The sequence below is a fragment of the Heterodontus francisci genome, chromosome 9 (assembly GCF_036365525.1).
Source record: "Heterodontus francisci isolate sHetFra1 chromosome 9, sHetFra1.hap1, whole genome shotgun sequence".
NCBI lineage: Eukaryota > Metazoa > Chordata > Chondrichthyes > Heterodontiformes > Heterodontidae > Heterodontus > Heterodontus francisci.
Window position 1 is genome coordinate 62,883,142 of NC_090379.1, and position 16,919 is coordinate 62,900,060.

Sequence of the window (16,919 nt, forward strand, 5' to 3'; positions counted from 1 at the left end):
CAATAGCTTATCCTGAATATCTTTCTCCGATTTAAATAGTGAAACCGTACATGTGGCCTGACCACGCTTTACGCCATTTGGTTGACTAACCAAGCGATTTATGGAAAAGAGGCAATTAAATAGATATTTAAACTACAGCGGTTCTCTGGGAGTATGCCCTTAACCGGTGTTCTTTTCTACAACAACCCATAAGGAGAGACTGGGTTGTGGCAGTATCACCAACCGAAAACCAACAAAAACTCCTTTCAAAGGAGTTCAACTAATAACCACCAATCCAAAGGGAGTTCATAAAGCATATTACTATTATCCACTGTGCAACGGTGCCCACTAGTCCCGGAAGGCCTCAAGCGCACCCTTAACATGTATTTAGAACAAGGTACATCGAAATTTTTTAAATCTTTAAACGTGTTGAAGTAATTTGATCTCGAAATCGAGCTACTCTTGCCTCATTCTTTCTTTCTTTTGGGCTTCCTTATCTCGAGAGACAATGGATACGCGCCTGGAGGTGGTCAGTGGGAGTCACAGATTTCGCAGCAAATGTATCCTATCACTCAGCTTTCATCTTGTTGGAAGATGGGCAGAATTATAGCTGTATGGGCGTGTACATCTCACCCACCGATAAAATGGAAGTCCTTGTATAAGAAGTGGAGTATTTCTTTATTTACGTATAATTCCATTAGGCAGGTTATTGTTGCTTAAACTATATATATTATTCTGTGATCGCTGACGCGAATTGAAAATGCATTTATTTATACAGTGCTTTTCCAAATGTATCTCAAACGTCCCAAAACACAGCACATAATGACTAGTTTTGAAGGAAAACAAAGCTATTGACTATGTTAAAGGAATTATTTAAATGCGCATTGTTATAAACGCACTATTTTACACCTATCAAAGTTCTGGATCCAAGAGAGGAGTGACCTTTTAATATGTGAGGAGAGTAAAATTCGCATTACTGATGTAGGGAATTCTGTTTTGAAGTCAATGTTAACATTCTTGGAGCAATGCATAAAAGCTTTCCTCGCTACATAATTTTTTATTTGTTCATGGGGTGTGGGCGTCAGTGGCTAGGAAAGCATTTATTGCCCATCCCTGATTGCCCTTGAGAATGTGGTGGTGAGCTGCCTTCTTTGAACTGCTGCAGTCTGTGTGGGTAGGTACACCCACAGTGCTGTTAGGAAGATAGTTCCAGGATGTTGACTCGGCAACGGTGAAGGAATGGTGATATAGTTCCCAGTCAGGATGGTGTGTGGCTTGGAGGGGAACTTGCAGGTGGTGGTTTTCCTATGCTTCTGCTGCCCTTGTCCTTCCAGTGGTAGAGGTCGTGGGTTTGGAAGGTGCTGTCTCAGGAGCCTTGATGCGCTGCTGCAGTACATTTTGTAGATGGTACACATTCTGCCACTGTGTGTCGATGGCGGAGAGAGTGAATGTTGAAGGTGGTGCATGGGGTCCGAATCAAGCGGGCTGCTTTGTCCTGGATGGTGTCGAGATTCTTGAGTGTTGTTGGAGCTGCACCCATCCAGGCAAGTGGAGAGTATTCCATCACACTCCTGACTTGTGCCTTGTAGATGGTGGACAGGCTTTGGGGAGTCAGGAGGTGAGTTACTCGCCTCAGGATTCCTAGCCTCTGACCTACTCTTGTAGCCACGGTATTTATATGGCTACTCCAGTTCTGTTTCAGGTCAATGGTAACCCCCAGGATATTGATAGTGGGGGATCCAGTGATTGTAATGCCATTGAATGTCAAATGGCGTTGGTTAGATTCTCTCTTGTTTGAGATAGTCATTACCTGGCACTTGTGTGGCATGAATGTGAACTTGCCACTTATCAGCCCAATCGTGGATATTGTCTAGGTCTTGCTGTATTTCTACACAGACTACTTCAGTATCTAAGCAGTTGTGAATGGTGCTGACATTGTGTAATCATCAGCATACATCCCATTTCTAACCTTATGATGGAAGGAAGGCCATTGATGAAGCAGCTGAAGATGTTTGGACCTAGGACACTACCCTGAGTAACTCCTGCAGTGCCCTGGAGCTGAGATGATTGACCTCCAGCAATCACAAGTATCTTCCTTTGCACAAGGTATGATTCCAACCATTGGAGAGTTTTACCCTTGATTCCCATTGACTCCAGCTTTGCTAGGGATCCTAGATGCCAGCCTCAGTCAAATGCTGCCTTGATGTCAAGGGCAGTCACTTTCACCTCACTATGCCTTTTCTTGGAGTGATTAATATGCCGCATGATAAAAATCCTCGTCCTGAGAACTGTCATTACTTACCTGATCACTCCAAAAATATATAGGCGTGAAAATAAAATGCCGCTAGTTGGAGATAACCTGAGATTTTATATAGAATTCCATCTGCAATGGTGTTATGGAGTTCTGTAGTTACGTAAGTAGTTACCATGGTTATGGAATTGTTCTCTGTTGTATGGACAGTCAAACAGGCTACCTTTATATAACATTAACCATTAATGCAACACTGTATGTTCTGGGGTGCCATCACATGAGTGTGTTCACCTTCCAAACCCGCGACCTCTACCACCTAGAAGGACAAGGGCAGCAGATATAAAAAACGAATGCTGGAAATACTCAGCAGGTCTGGCAGCATCTGTGGTGAGAGAAGCAGAGTTAACATTTCAGGTCAGTGACCCTTCATCAGAACTGACAAATATTAGAAGTGTGAAAGGTTTTAAGCAAGTAAAGCAGGGTTGGGGCAAGAGATAACAAAAGAGATGTTGATAGGACCAGGTCACAGAGAATAACTGACCAGAAGGTCATGGAACAAAGGCAAACGATATGTTAATGGTGTGGTGAAAGACAAAGCATTAGTACAGAGAGGGTGTCAATTGACTGTAAAATGAACAGCCCTGGCTCAAAGCACAAACATAAAAAAAAAACAGTAGGTGGGCACAGTAGAAACAAACTAAAACAAAATAAAGAAAAAAGAAACAATAACTAAAAATAAAAAGGGGGCCCCGTCATGCTCTGAAATTATTGAACTCAATGTTAAGTCCGGCAGGCTGTAATCGGTAAATGATGTGCTGTTCCTTGCGTTGATGTTTGCTGGAACACTGCAGCAATCCCGGGACAGATGTGTGAGCATGAGAGCTGGAAGGGGGTGTTGAAATGGCGAGCAACCGGAAGCTCGGGGTTATGCTTACGGACTGAGCGGAGGTGTTCCGCAAAGCAGTCATTCAATCTGCGTTTGGTCTCCCCATTGTAAAGGAGACCACATTGTGAGCAGCGAATACAGTATACTAAATTGAAAGAAGTACAAGTAAATTGGCAAACAAAAATCCTGTTGGAAAGAAGAGCAGAACCTCTTTAAGGTAGACAGCAGATACCTGATACCACCACCTGCAAGTTCCTGTCCAAGCCCCACACCATCCTGACTTGGAACTATATCGTGTTCATTCACTGTCACTGGGTCAAAATCCTGGAACTCCCTTCCTAACAGCACCGTTGGACTGCGGCGGTTCAAGAAGGCTGCTCACCACCACCTTCTCAAGGGTAATTAGGAAGGCTGCATTTGCTGACAACGCAACCACTAGGTGGCACAGTACTTGCACATGCGCAAATGTCGGCTCTTCAACTGCAACGTCAGTGTCTGTAACGTTCAGGCAGCTGCCAGGATTAAAGATGGCACTGCACAATTTAGCACAGGAAATGCTTATGGCCGGATTGTTCTAACAAACTAACCTTGGATGGAAGCCCAGTAATTTGCTACTATGTAGTAATAGGATACAAACTGTAATCCTCAGATCTATTTAATATTTCAGTAATCTTATTAAATACAAAAGGAATTTTATGATTGAATTTCCATTGCAAGATAGTGAATTGGCACCCCAATCGAAAATTGGGCAGAGTATAAAATGTGCTGCCAATTCGTTATTGTGATTCCTTTATATGACTGACCAGGACTGATTACACCCGAATACAGCTACTAGCTCCCGTCCCATTGGCCGTTCCCCCCCCCCCCCCCTTGACAACTCGCTTTCTACCCCTTCTCCCCACTGGCCACTTCGCCACTCCTTCACCCCTCTCTTTTCTCCCCCCCCCCCTCAGCCGCTCGCTGCAGACTTTGTTGCTCCCCCCTCCAATTCCCTGGCCGATTGTTCCCTGCTCATGCCTCTCCGATCGCTACCCCCTCCCCCTCCAACCGCTAGCTCCAGGCCTGGCGCTTCCCTTCTCTCGGCCACTCGCTCCCACGTTTCATCAGTTACCAGGCGGCGTTCGAAGAAGCAAGGCGGGCTGCAAGTGGTGACCGGGCGACATAGGAGCGAGTGGCTGAGAGGAGGGAAGTGGCGCTGTCTAGAGCTAGCGGCTGGAGGGGAACAGGGGAAAGCGGCCAGAGAGTGGGGTGGCGCGAAGCGGGAACAAAAGGGAGTTGGGAGCAGCAAGCTCTGGTGCAAGCGGCTGAGGAGAGGAAGCATCGAGATCTGGGGTGAGTTGCCGAAGGAGAAGTGCGGCCTTAGGGGCGGGAGTGAGTGACGGGGATCGAGCTCCAGCCTCAAAGTCTCCCATTCAGCCACTTCCTCCAGCCGAGTGGGGGACTGGATACCCAATGACGCCATCCCACGCATGCGCTACTTAGTCCTGGCAAGATGTAGCTGCACGTGTGCGCACTTGGCACACTCAGATGACGTCAGCGGGCCGCTGCGTTGTCAGGAATCACTTTGAATTAGGAATGGGCAATAAATGCTGGCTGAGCCAGTGATGCCCACATCCCACAAGTGAATTAAAAAAAACTTGCTTAACTTAATTACTTTTTTGGCCAGTATGTAGTAAGTCCAACAAGAGAGGGTGCAGTTTTAGACTTCATTTTAGGAAATGAAGATGGGCAGGTGGACGGAGTGGTAGTGGGAGAGCATTTTGATGGTAATCATAATTCAATCAGTTTTAACATAAGTACGGAAAAGGACAGAGATAGAACAGGAGTTAAAGTTCTCAATTGGGACAAGACCAATTTTACTAAGCTGAGATATGATTTAGCGAAAGTGGACTGGAAACAGCTACTTGAGGGTAAATCAGTGTTCGAACAGTGGGGGAGATTCTAGGGGTTCCAAGTAAATATGTTCCCACGAAGAAAAAGTGAGACGGTCATATCTACAGCACCATGAATATCAAGGAGCTTACAGCGTAAGATAAGGCAGAAAAGGAAAGCTTATGTCTGACACCAAGAACTCAATACTACAGAAAGCCGAGAGGAGGAGAAAGTGGTGGGGTGAAATCAAAAAGGAAATTAGGAAAGGAAAGAGAGGGCATGAAAGAATATTGGCAAGTTAAATTAAGGTGAACCCAAAGATGTTTTATCAATACATTGAGAGGATAACTAAGGAGACAGTAGGGCCCATAAAAGACCAAAAAGGTAACCTATGTGTAGGGGTCTGTCTTCACAAAAAGGGGGGATGATGCAGATATTGCAGTTGAGGAGGAGTGTGAAGTATTAGATATGATAAACGTAGGGAGAGAGGAAGTATTAATGGGATTAGTATCCTTGAAATTTGATAAATCACCAGGGCCGGATGAACTGTACCCAGGCTGTTAAAAAAAAGTAAGAGAGGAAATAGCGGAAGGTCTGACCATCATTTTCCAGTTCTCACTGGATATATGTGTGTTAACGGAGGATTGGAGAACTGCTAAAGTTGTACCTCTGTTTAGAATGAGAGCGAAGGATAGATTGAATAAGTACAGCCAGTCAGTCTAACCAGTTCCGATGAAGGGCCACTGACCCGAAACGTTAACTCTGCTTCTCTTTCCACAGATGCTGCCAGACCTGCTGAGTGGTTCCAGCATTTCTTGTTTTTATTTCAGATTTCCAGCATCCGCAGTATTTTGCTTTTATTTTACTCTAACCTCAGTATTGGGCAAATTATTGAAATCTATTCTGAGAGACAGGATAAATTGTCACTTAGAAAGGCACAGGTTAATCAAGGATAGTCAGCATGGATTTGTTAAGGGAAGATCTTGTTTGACCAACTTGATCAATTTTTTTTTGAAGAAGTAACAAAGAAGATAGATGAAGGTAGTGCAGTTGATGTGGTCTACATGGATTTTAATAAGGCTTTTGACAGGGTCCCACATGGCAGACTGGTTTAAAAAAATAAAATCCCACGGGGTCCAGGGAAATGCAGCAAGGTGGATACAAAATTGGCTGAGTGGTGGAAACAAAGGGTAATTGTTGACGGCTGTTTTAGCGACTGGAGAGTTGTTTCCAGTGGCATTCCACAGGGCTCAGTACTGGGTTCCCTGCTTTTTATGGTATAAATTATTTGGATGTAAATGTAGGAGGCATAATCAAGAAGTTTGCAGATGACACAGATTGGCCATGTGGTAGATAGCGAGGAGGATAGCTCTAGGCTGCAGTAAGATATTGATAGTCTGGTCAGATGGACAGAAAAGTGGCAAATGGAATTCAACCTGGCGAAGTGTGAGGTGATGCATTTTGGGAGGTCAAACAAGGCAAAGGAATAAAAGACTAATGGGAAAATACTGAGAAGTGTAGAGGAAGTGAGGGACCTTGGAGCGAATGTCCACAGATTTCTGAAGGTAGCAGGACAGCTCAATAAGTTGGTGAAGAAGGCATATGGAATCCTTTCCTTTATTAGTCGCGTTATAGAATATAAAAGCAGAGAGGTTATGCTGGAACTGTATAACTCATTGAAAGGATGTAATTGCACTAAATAGTGTACAGAGGAGATTTACGAGGATGTTGCCAGGACTGGAAAAATGCAGCCATGAGGAAAGATTGGATAGGCTGGGGTTGTTCTCCTTGGAGCAGAGAAGGGTGAGGGGAGATCTGATTGAAATATACAACATTTTGAGGGGCCTGGATAGAGTGGAGGTGAAGGACCTATTCGCAGAGAGGTCAGTGACGCGAGGGCATAGTTTTAAAGTGACTGGTCGAAAAATTAGAGGAGAGATGAGGAAAAGTTTTTTCACTCAGATGGTGGTGGGGTCTGGAACTCACTGCCTGAAAGGGTAGTTGAGGCAGAAAGCCTCAACTCATTCAAAAGGAATCTGGATATGCACCTCAAGTGCCGTAAGCTGCAGGGCTACGGACCAAATGCTGGAAGGTGGGATTAGAATGGGTGGATTGTTATTCAGCCGACACAGACACAATGGTCCAAGGGGACTCTTTCTGTGCCTTAAACTTTCTATGATTCTATAAAGAGATAAGAGTTTGAATCCTGTGTCTGGAACTCTCATTCCTGGTGCATGGAAAAGTATAGCAGCCTAGGCCTATTTTTGCATGAGGATAACATCTGGCTTGATATTTCCACAGAATTACTCCTCTTGTCTTTCTCAGTGGCAGAGCTTGCAGGGTTAAGTGCTGTCAAAGTAACCTCAATGAGTGGCAGCAGTGCATTCTGTAGACTTTAGGCACTGACCACACGCTCTGTTGGTGATGGAGGGCAAGACTATTAGGTCCAGCGGCAGAAATGCTGTGTCCTAGATGACGTTGAACTTTTTGTTATTCTCGACCCGTCTACTGCAACTTGTCACGCTGCTTTGAAGTGATTTATGACTTTAACCCCTTGTAGGGATTAAACCAAATCAGGAGTACATCCCTATGAATCTCCTTTAATTAAGTTCAAACCAGACAAACTCTTATAGCCACTTATTTGGGTCCAAAGAATTGGACTAGCTTTCCCTCAAAGAAAGAAAACTAACAGAGAATATTATAACAAAAGCAAAATACTGCAGATGCTGGAAATCTGAAATAAAAACAAGAAATGCTGGAAATACTCAACTGGTCTGGCAGCATCTGTGGAGAGCGAAGCAGAGTTAACAGTGACCCTTCATTTAGAACTGGCAGATGTTAGAAATGTAATAGGTTTTAAGCAAATAAAGCGGGGGTGAGGCAAGAGGTAACAAAAGGCAAAGTGTTGATAGGACAGAGGGTCACAGAGAATAACTGACCAGAAGGTCATGGAGCAAAGACAAATGGTATGTTAATGGTGTGTTGAAAAACAAAGCATTAGTGCAGAAAAATGGCCCAAAGCACAAACATGAAAAAAACAGTGGGTAGGCACATGGTAAAAAAAAAAATGATGAAGCAAACTAAAATAAAATAAACAAATAAAAATAATAAAAAAAAAAAAGTGGGGCCAGACATGCTCTGAAATTATTGAACTCAGTATTCAGTCCAGCAGGCTGTAGCGTGCCTAATCGGTAAATGACATGCTGTTCCTCGAGCTTGCGTTGATCACTGGAACACTGCAGTAAGCCCAGGACAGATATGTGAGCATGAGAGCAGGCGGATGTGTTGAAATGGCAAGCAACCGTAAGCTCGGAGTCATGCTTTCAGACGGAGCGGAGGTGTTCCGCAAAGCGGTCACCCAGTCTGCATTTGGTCTCCCCAATGTAGAGACCACATTGTGAGCAATATACTAAATTGAAAGAAGTACAAGTAAATCGCTGCTTCACCTGAAAGGAGTGTTTGGGGCCTTGGATAGTGAGGAGAGAGGAGGTAAAAGGGCAAGTGTTACACCTCTTGCGATTGCATGGGAAGGTACGGTGGGAAGGGGACGAGGTGTTGGGGGTAATGGAGGACCAGTGTGTCGCGGAGGGGTCGATCCCTTCGGAATGCTGACGGGAGGGAAGATGCATGTGATAGTGGCATCACGCTGGACGTGGTGGAAATGGTGGAGGATGATCCTTTGGATATGGAGGCTGGTGGGGTGGAAAGTGAGGACAAGGGGAACTCTGTCGCAGTTCTGGGACGGAGGGGAACGGGTGAGGGTAGAGGTCTGGGAAATATGCCGAACACGGCTAAGGGCCCTGTCAACCACAGTGGGGGGTTGGTGGTGGATCCTTGGTTGAGGAAAAAGGAAGACATATCAGAAGCGTTGTCGTGGAACAGAGAATATTACCATCTTTCGGATAGCCTATTTTTAATAATTATGGCTAAGTTATAAATATCCCAGATATTATAAGGGTCTGGGAAACTCTCTTCAAACATATCTCTCCACTTAAAGAGACACAGAGAGGGGGTTCTTGTAGTATTCTGTATACAACTACATGAGGCGATTTATTAACTTTTATATATTAAAGAAGTTAATATGCAATACACTTCTTAAGTGGATAAGTATATCTTCTTCTTTGGCCTCCTTATCTTGAGAGACAATGGATAAGCGCCTGGAGGTGGTCAGTGGTTTGTGAAGCAGCGCCTGGAGTGGCTATAAAGGCCAATTCTAGAGTGACAGACTCTTCCACAGGTGCTGCAGAAAAATTTGTTTGTCGGGGCTGTTACACAGTTGGCTCTCCCCTTGTGAATCTGTCTTTTTTCCTGCCAACTGCTAAGTCTCTTCGACTCGCCACACTTTAGCCCCGCCTTTATGGCTGCCCGCCAGCTCTGGCGAACGCTGGCAACTGACTCCCACGACTTGTGATCAATGTCACAGGACTTCATGTCGCGTTTGCAGAAGTCTTTAAAGCGGAGACATGGACGGCCGGTGGGTCTGATACCAGTGGCGAGCTCACTGTACAATGTGTCTTTGGGGATCCTGCCATCTTCCATGCGGCTCACATGGCCAAGCCATCTCGAGCGCCGCTGATATATAAGTATATCACAATATCAAATATTGAGAGATGTAACACATTATCTTATTTCTAACATAGAATCCAAAAGTTTAACCCTGCTAATGTTACAGCAAAATATCTCGGAATATCTATCAAAATTTAAAGTAAACATTTACCTTAAATCCCCAAGTAAGTCATAGGGTGAGAAGTATTGTTTGAGGAATTCAACACTTCTAATTTTCACTTCAGAACCTCTCATGTTTATGCTGTTTCTAAGGTGTCATCTGACTTTTAGCATATAGGCGTTACCTTCCTTTGTGAAATTTTCTTGCTTTTTAGAATCCGTATCTTTACCATCTCTACTTAATGTTTTACTGGAAATCCCCTGTTTTTGAAGTTGTGAGAATTTATCTGGTTAGAATGCTTATAATCGTGTTTACTTGACCTCTTGTTTCTGTAAGTCCATTCCATTTATTTTATTATCTATAATTTCCTTTTTTATGGTACCTTTAAAGCAACATTTTGAGCCGATCTGTCTGCATCAACAACCCCATAAACTAATTAAGTTTATTGCTATCTCTTACTGATGTCACACAGGACATTTCAATGTGTGTGTTTATCTTCCAAGTCCCTGACAACAGAAATTCTATTCTAATAGGGACCTTGAAATTTTTAACTCTACCTTAAAGGGAATGTCAGTGAGTCCTGAAAACTAACCACTTAAATCAATCTTTAATTCTAAAAGATATAATATATTAACTATATCTAAATGCTACCTAATTAAGCCTTTTATACCTATATTCCATCACAGCTTGTCCGACATTCAGTATTGGATAAGCAGAAATTGCCCCTCATTAAAGATTGGGAGACATCGCCATTGTCTTCTGTTCCCTAGCCACTGAGTCCATCCCTCTCTTTGGGCATTGGTTGAGGCCAAACCAGACCGTTTGCAATTTTGACATTTCATTTGAGTTGAGCTTCCATATCTATATCCTGACCCCATATCACCTCAATGACTATCTACTTCCACCTCCATTACATATCCCATTTCTGCCCCTGCATCAGCTCATCTGTTGCTGAAACCCTCATCTATGACTCTGGACTGTATTCCAATGCTGTTCTGTGGCTGACCTTACACTCTCTGTAAACTTGAACTCATCGAAACCTCTGCTGCTTGTATCCTAACTTGTACCCGTTGTGTACACACATCATCCCAGTGCTCACTAACCTACATTTGCTCCTGGTCTTTTAAAATTCTCATCCTTGTTTTCAAATCCCTCCATGACCTCACTCCTCCCTATCTCTGTAACCTGCTCCACTCTTACAACCCTCTGCAATCTCTGTACTCCTCCAATTCTGGCCTCTTGCAAATCCCCAATTTTATTCACTGTTGATGGATGTGCCTTCAGTTGGTTACGAACATACAAATTAGGAGCAGGAATAGGCTACTCGGCCTCTCGAGCCTGCTCCGCCATTCAATAAGATCATGGCAGTTCTGATTGTAACCTCAACTCCACATTCCCACCTACCCCCGATAACCTTTCACCCCCTTGCTTAACAAGAATCTATCTACCTCTGGCTTAAAAATATTTAAAGATTCTGCTTCCACTGCCTTTTTGAGGAAGAAAGTTCCAAAGACTCATGACCCTCTGCGAAAGAATTTCTCCTCATCTCTGTCTGAAATGGGCGACCCCTTATTTTTAAACAGTGACCCCTAGTTCTAGAATCTCCCACAAGCGGAAACATCCTTTCCACATCCACCCTGTCAAAACCCCTCAGGATCTTGTATGTTTCAGTCAAGTCACTTCTTAAACTGCAGTGGATATATGCCTAGCTTGTCCAACCTTTCCTCATAAGACAACCCGCCCAGTCGAGGTATTAGTCTAGTAAACCTTCCCTGAACTGCTTCCAATGCATTTACATCCTTCCTTAAATCAGGAGACCAATACTGTACACAGTACTCCAGATGTGGTCTCACCAAAATTCTCTCCCTAAACCTCTCCGCCTCTACGTCTCTCTTCTCCCTTAAAACACTACCTAAAATTTACCTTTCTGACCAAGTATTTGGTCACCTTTCCTAATACCTCTTTATATCACTTGGTTTCAGATTTTGTTTAATAACACTCCTGTGAAGTGCTTTGGGTTGTTTTACTTGCCATGATCTCCTGTAGCTGTGATGAGGGCCTTCTGACAATCACGATCATTTTCCTTTGAACGAGATATAACTCCAGCCACTGGATTTTTTTTCCCTTTGACCACCGTTGGCTTCAGTTTGCCAGGGTTCCGTGATGTCATATCAAATGCTGCTTTGATATCCAGTTGTTTCTAAATGACTTATAATAATTAAGCATTAAAAATATTTTACAATCATTGCATTAAAATTAATAGTTGAGACAACCTGTTTTTTAAAATGTTATTTAATTTCAGATGTTAATTTAATGTGCCCTGGATTATACTGTGGAAAACCAATAATAGAAAGCAGAAATGATAGTCAGCTGCAGTATGGAAATTGTGGGGTGAGTTTTTTTTATGCATTTTGGCATTCCTTGCATAGAGTAAACTTGACAGTACTTTATGATTATAGGGCAGGATTAGTATTTAAAGATCACTGGCCTAATCTTAATAATTAGGTAATTGAATGATTATTTTATCTAGTATGTAAGGCCCACATCAGAGACGCCGTCTGAGTCAGCTTTGACCACCTATGGCAAACGTGCGAAGAGGAATGCAGACTGGGTTCAATCTCATTTTGAAGAGCTGGAACCTGTCATAGCCGCTAAATGCATTGCACTGCTGAACTACAAGAAAGCCCCCAGCGAGTTAACATCTGTAGCACTTGAAGCAGCCAGAAGCACTGCACAAAGAACAGCCAGGCGCTGCGCAAATGACTACGGGCAACACCTTTTCAGTCATATTCAGCTGGCCTCAGACACCAGAAACATCAGAGTAATGTATGATGGCATTAAGAGAGCTTTTGGGCCAACCATCAAGAAGATTGCCCCCCTCAAATCTAAATCGGGGGACACAATCACTGACCAACACAAGCAAATGGACCGCTGGGTGGAGCATTACCTAGAACTGTACTCCAGGGAGAATGTTGTCACTGAGACTGCCCTCAATGCAACCCAGTCTCTGCCAGTCATGGATGAGCTGGACGTACAGCCAACAAAATCGGAAGCAGTGATGCCATTGATTCTCTAGCCAGCGGAAAAGCCCTGGGAAGGACGGCATTACCCCTGAAATAATCAAGAGTGCCAAGCCTGCTATACTCTCAGCACTCCATGAACTGCTTTGCCTGTGCTGGGACGAGGGAGCAGTACCTCAGGACATGTGCGATGCCAATATCATCACCCTCTATTAAAACAAAGGTGACCGCGGTGACTGCAACAACTACCGTGGAATCTCCCTGCTCAGCATAGTGGGGAAAGTCTTTGCTCGAGTCGCTTTGAATAGGCTCCAGAAGCTGGCCGAGCACGTCTACCCTGAGGCACAGTGTGGCTTTCGTGCAGAGAGATCGACCATTAACATGCTGTTCTCCCTTCGTCAGATACAGGAGAAATGCCGCGAACAACAGCTGCCCCTCTACATTGCTTTCATTGATCTCACCAAAGCCTTTGACCTCGTCAGCAGACGTGGTCTCTTCAGACTACTAGAAAAGATCGGATGTCCACCAAAGCTACTAAGTATCATCACCTCATTCCATGACAATATGAAAGGCACAATTCAGCATAGCGGCACCTCATCAGACCCATTTCCTATCCTGAGTGGCGTGAAACAGGGCTGTGTTCTCGCACCCATGCTGTTTGGGATTTTCTTCTCCCTGCTGCTCTCGCATGCGTTCAAGTCTTCAGAAGAAGGAATTTTCCTCCACACAAGATCAGGGGGCAGGTTGTTCAACCTTGCCTGTCTAAGAGCGAAGACCAAAGTACGGAAAGTCCTCATCAGGGAACTCCGCTTTGCTGACGATGCTGCTTTAACATCTCACACTGAAGTGTCTGCAGAGTCTCATAGACAGGTTTGCTGCTGCCTGCAACGAATTTGGCCTAACCATCAGCCTCAAGAAAACAAACATCATGGGACAGGACGTCAGAAATGCTCCATCCATCAATATTGGCGACCACGCTCTGGAAGTGGTTCAAGAGTTCACCTACCTAGGCTCAACTATCACCAGTAACCTGTCTCTCGATGCAGAAATCAACAAGCGCATGGGAAAGGCTTCCACTGCTATGTCCAGACTGGCCAAGAAAGTGTGGGAAAATGGTGCACTGACACGGAACACAAAAGTCCGAGTGTATCGAGCCTGCATCCTCTGTACCTTGCTCTATGGCAGCGAGGCCTGGACAACGTATGTCATCCAAGAGCGACGTCTCAGTTCATTCCATCTTCGCTGCCTCCAGAGAATACTTGGCATCAGGTGGCAGGACCGTATCTCCAACACAGAAGTCCTCGAGGCGGCCAAAATCCCAGCTTATACACACTACTGAGTCAGTGGTACTTGAGATGGCTTGGCCATGTGAGCTGCATGGAAGATGGCAGGATCCCCAAAGACACATTGTACAGCGAGCTCGCCACTGGTATCAGACCCACCGGCCGTCCATGTCTCCGCTTCAAAGATGTCTGCAAACGCGACATGAAATCCTGTGACATTGATCACAAGTCGTGGGAGTCAGTTGCCAGCGATCGCCAGAGCTGGCGGGTAGCCATAAAGGCAGGGCGAAAGTGTGGCGAGTCGAAGAGACTTAGTTGGCAGGAAAAAAGACAGATTCACAAGGGGAGAGCCAACTGTGTAACAGCCCCGATAAACAATTTTTTCTGCAGCACCTGTGGAAGAGTCTGTCACTCTAGAATTGGCCTTTATAGCTACTCCAGGCGCTGCTGCACAAACCACTGACCACCTCCAGACGCTTACCCACTGTCTCTCGAGACAAGGAGGCCAAAGAGAGATGTAAGGCACATTCATAAATATATAATAAAGGTTTATTTTGTACATGATTATGGATAGTATGTGGAACTTGTATTGATCATAAAGTCATAGGTCTATGTTTCATTCTAAGTGTACACTTTGTACTTAGTAATTGGCTACTAGGTCTCTGGCATGCAGTGTTTTCTTGAGTGACCTACTTTTGCAATTTGCTTTCACAGTATATGTGAAAGTTGGATTTTTATTGATCAGTGGTTAAATTGTTATCTGTATACAGAATTCAGTATGCAGTACGACATATATTTTAATGAAATATATTAAGACTCATTAATTTATAATTTCATTGTACTCCTGTGTTTAAAGGAGCGTATTTACATCCTCAGAGTACGCTTGTAGATTCCATGATTTGAATAAGAAGTAATTCATCCTGGAATTTGAAATTGAATCAGATGGGAGTCACTGAATAATCTGTCATTAATTGCTTCTGGATTCAAGCTACAAGCATTTGAGGTTATGTCAGCCTGTGATTTTGGTTGAAATGGAAGGATTTGCAGTCTGAATTCAGAAACAAATCAATTGCAGGTTGTTTAGTGACTCCACTGTCATCCTGATTTAATTTCACACCCCAGATTGATTTTTTTTCTCCTTCAAATTGTTGTGTAAGAATCCTGGGAAATCCCTACATTGGGTTTTCTTGCTATATAATGAAAACTAACTTAAGTACTATGACTGGCTGTACACTTTAATTTCATTGTTATGCTTCATCTTGTATTGAACTATTTTATTCCTGCTTGTACTACACCCTGGGTAAAAGTGGCTGTGGAGTGACATGATGGGAATTGTGGTTCTGGCCTTCATTGACCAAATTGTAAAAAAGGTAAACTTCAGCAGAAATCTAGCAGAGCATGAAAAATGCTATCCTTTATTATGAAAGGAATTGAAAATAAAAGTAAGTATGTTATGCTTCAGTTATACAGGGCATTGGTGAGGCCACATCTCGAATACTGTGTGCAGTTTTGTCCCCTTATGTAAGGAAGGATGTAAATGCGTTGGAGGTAGTTCAGAGGAGGTTTACTAGATTAATACCTTGAATGAGCGAGTGGGTTTTCTTAGAGGAAAGGTTGGACAGACTAGGCTTGCTTTCACTGGAGTTTAAAAGAGTGAGGGGAGACTTGATTGAATTATTGTTTTAGTTTTAGTGATACAGCACTGAAACAGGCCCTTCAGCCCACCGAGTCTGTGCCGACCATCAACCACCCATTTATACTAATCCTACACTAATTCCATATTCCTACCACATCCTCACGTGTCCCTATATTCCCCTACCACCTACCTATACTTGGGGCAATTTATAATGGCCAATTAACCTATCAACCTGCAAGTCTTTGGCATGTGGGAGGAAACCGGAGCACCCGGAGGAAACCCACGCAGACACAGGGAGAACTTGAAAACTCCACACAGGCAGTACCCAGAATCGAACCCGGGTCACTGGAGCTGTGAGGCTGCGGTGCTAACCACTGCGCTGCCCTGAATGGTCTTGACAAGGTGGATGTAGAAAGGCTGTTTGCTCTAGTAGGTGAGACCAGAACTAGGTGGCACTGTTTTAAAATTAGGGGTCACCCTTTTAGGACAGAGATGAGGCGCAATTTTTTCTCTGTGGCTTGTGCGACTTTGGAATGCCGTTCCTCAGAAGATGGTGGAGGCAGGGTCATTGAATATTTTTGAGGCCGAGGTAGATAGATTCTTGTTAGGCAAGGGAATCAAAGGTTATGGGGAGTAGATGGGAGTGTGGAATTTGAGGCACAAATAGATCAGCCATGATCTGATTGAATGGTGGAGCAGGCTCAAGAAACCGAATGGCCTACTTCTATCCTAATTCGTATGTTTCTATGTGACAGACAGGCTGCTGTATAAGAACTTACACCTTAGCAGAATCTCCGAGGCCCAGATATGAAAGAGCTGAGACAAAATAACCGAGTACCAAAGGCACCATGTTTTTCTTGCTTTGTCCAGGCACGAGCATTGAAATGTTTACGAGCTGAGTCCGTGCGTGCGAAATCACAGATCTTGAGAGTCTGATCTGGCTTGGGCGGGCAGATGGGTAAATGACATCTTTTGTAATTGGGCACTTCAAATAATAGTGAGGTAATGATTGGGTTAAATTGGTCTGCATAGGCTTAGGTGTGTAAAGAAATTATCAGAGAAGTTTCCCCGTGCACAGAGATTTTTATTTTATTTATTTAGAGATACAGCACTGAAACAGGCCCTTCGGCTCACCAAGTCTGTACCGACCAACAACCACCCATTTATACTAATCCTATGTTGATCCTATTTTCCCTACCACATCCCTACCTTCCCTCAATTCTCCTACCACCTACCTATACTAGGGGCAATTTACAATGGCCAATTTACCCATCAACCTGCAAGTCTTTGGCTGTGGGAGGAAACCGGAGCACTCGGCGGAAACCC

The 16,919-nt window shown here is 44.0% G+C and overlaps 2 protein-coding genes across 5 annotated transcripts in view; both read left to right on the plus strand.

Annotated features, from left to right (window-relative positions):
* The window catches only part of jkamp (jnk1/mapk8 associated membrane protein), a 37,053-nt gene that overhangs the window by 618 nt on the left and 19,516 nt on the right, over positions 1-16,919 (plus strand). Inside the window, exons 1-2 of one of the 4 annotated variants that reach the window (XM_068039252.1) lie at positions 4-376; positions 11,957-12,045. The exons of 1 other annotated variant lie outside the window; for it this stretch is intronic. In XM_068039252.1, coding sequence (XP_067895353.1) covers positions 361-376; positions 11,957-12,045 — 105 coding nt within the window. In that variant the 5' untranslated portion in view covers positions 4-360. Of the gene's footprint in view, positions 1-3; positions 377-11,956; positions 12,046-16,919 lie in introns of those variants that run through there. 2 more of the 4 variants (XM_068039248.1, XM_068039249.1) reach the window with 2 other exon arrangements.
* On the plus strand, positions 12,911-16,912 carry LOC137373829 (uncharacterized). The gene is made up of 2 exons (XM_068039254.1): positions 12,911-14,474; positions 16,838-16,912. Exon 1 carries the CDS (start codon positions 13,056-13,058, stop codon positions 13,701-13,703), a length of 648 nt encoding a protein of 215 aa, XP_067895355.1. The 5' UTR covers positions 12,911-13,055; the 3' UTR covers positions 13,704-14,474; positions 16,838-16,912.

Coding starts and splice junctions, on each gene's coding strand:
- LOC137373829 (XM_068039254.1), top strand. CDS start 13,056: ATGCTGTTCTCCCTTCGTCAGATACAGGAGAAATGCCGCGAACAACAG.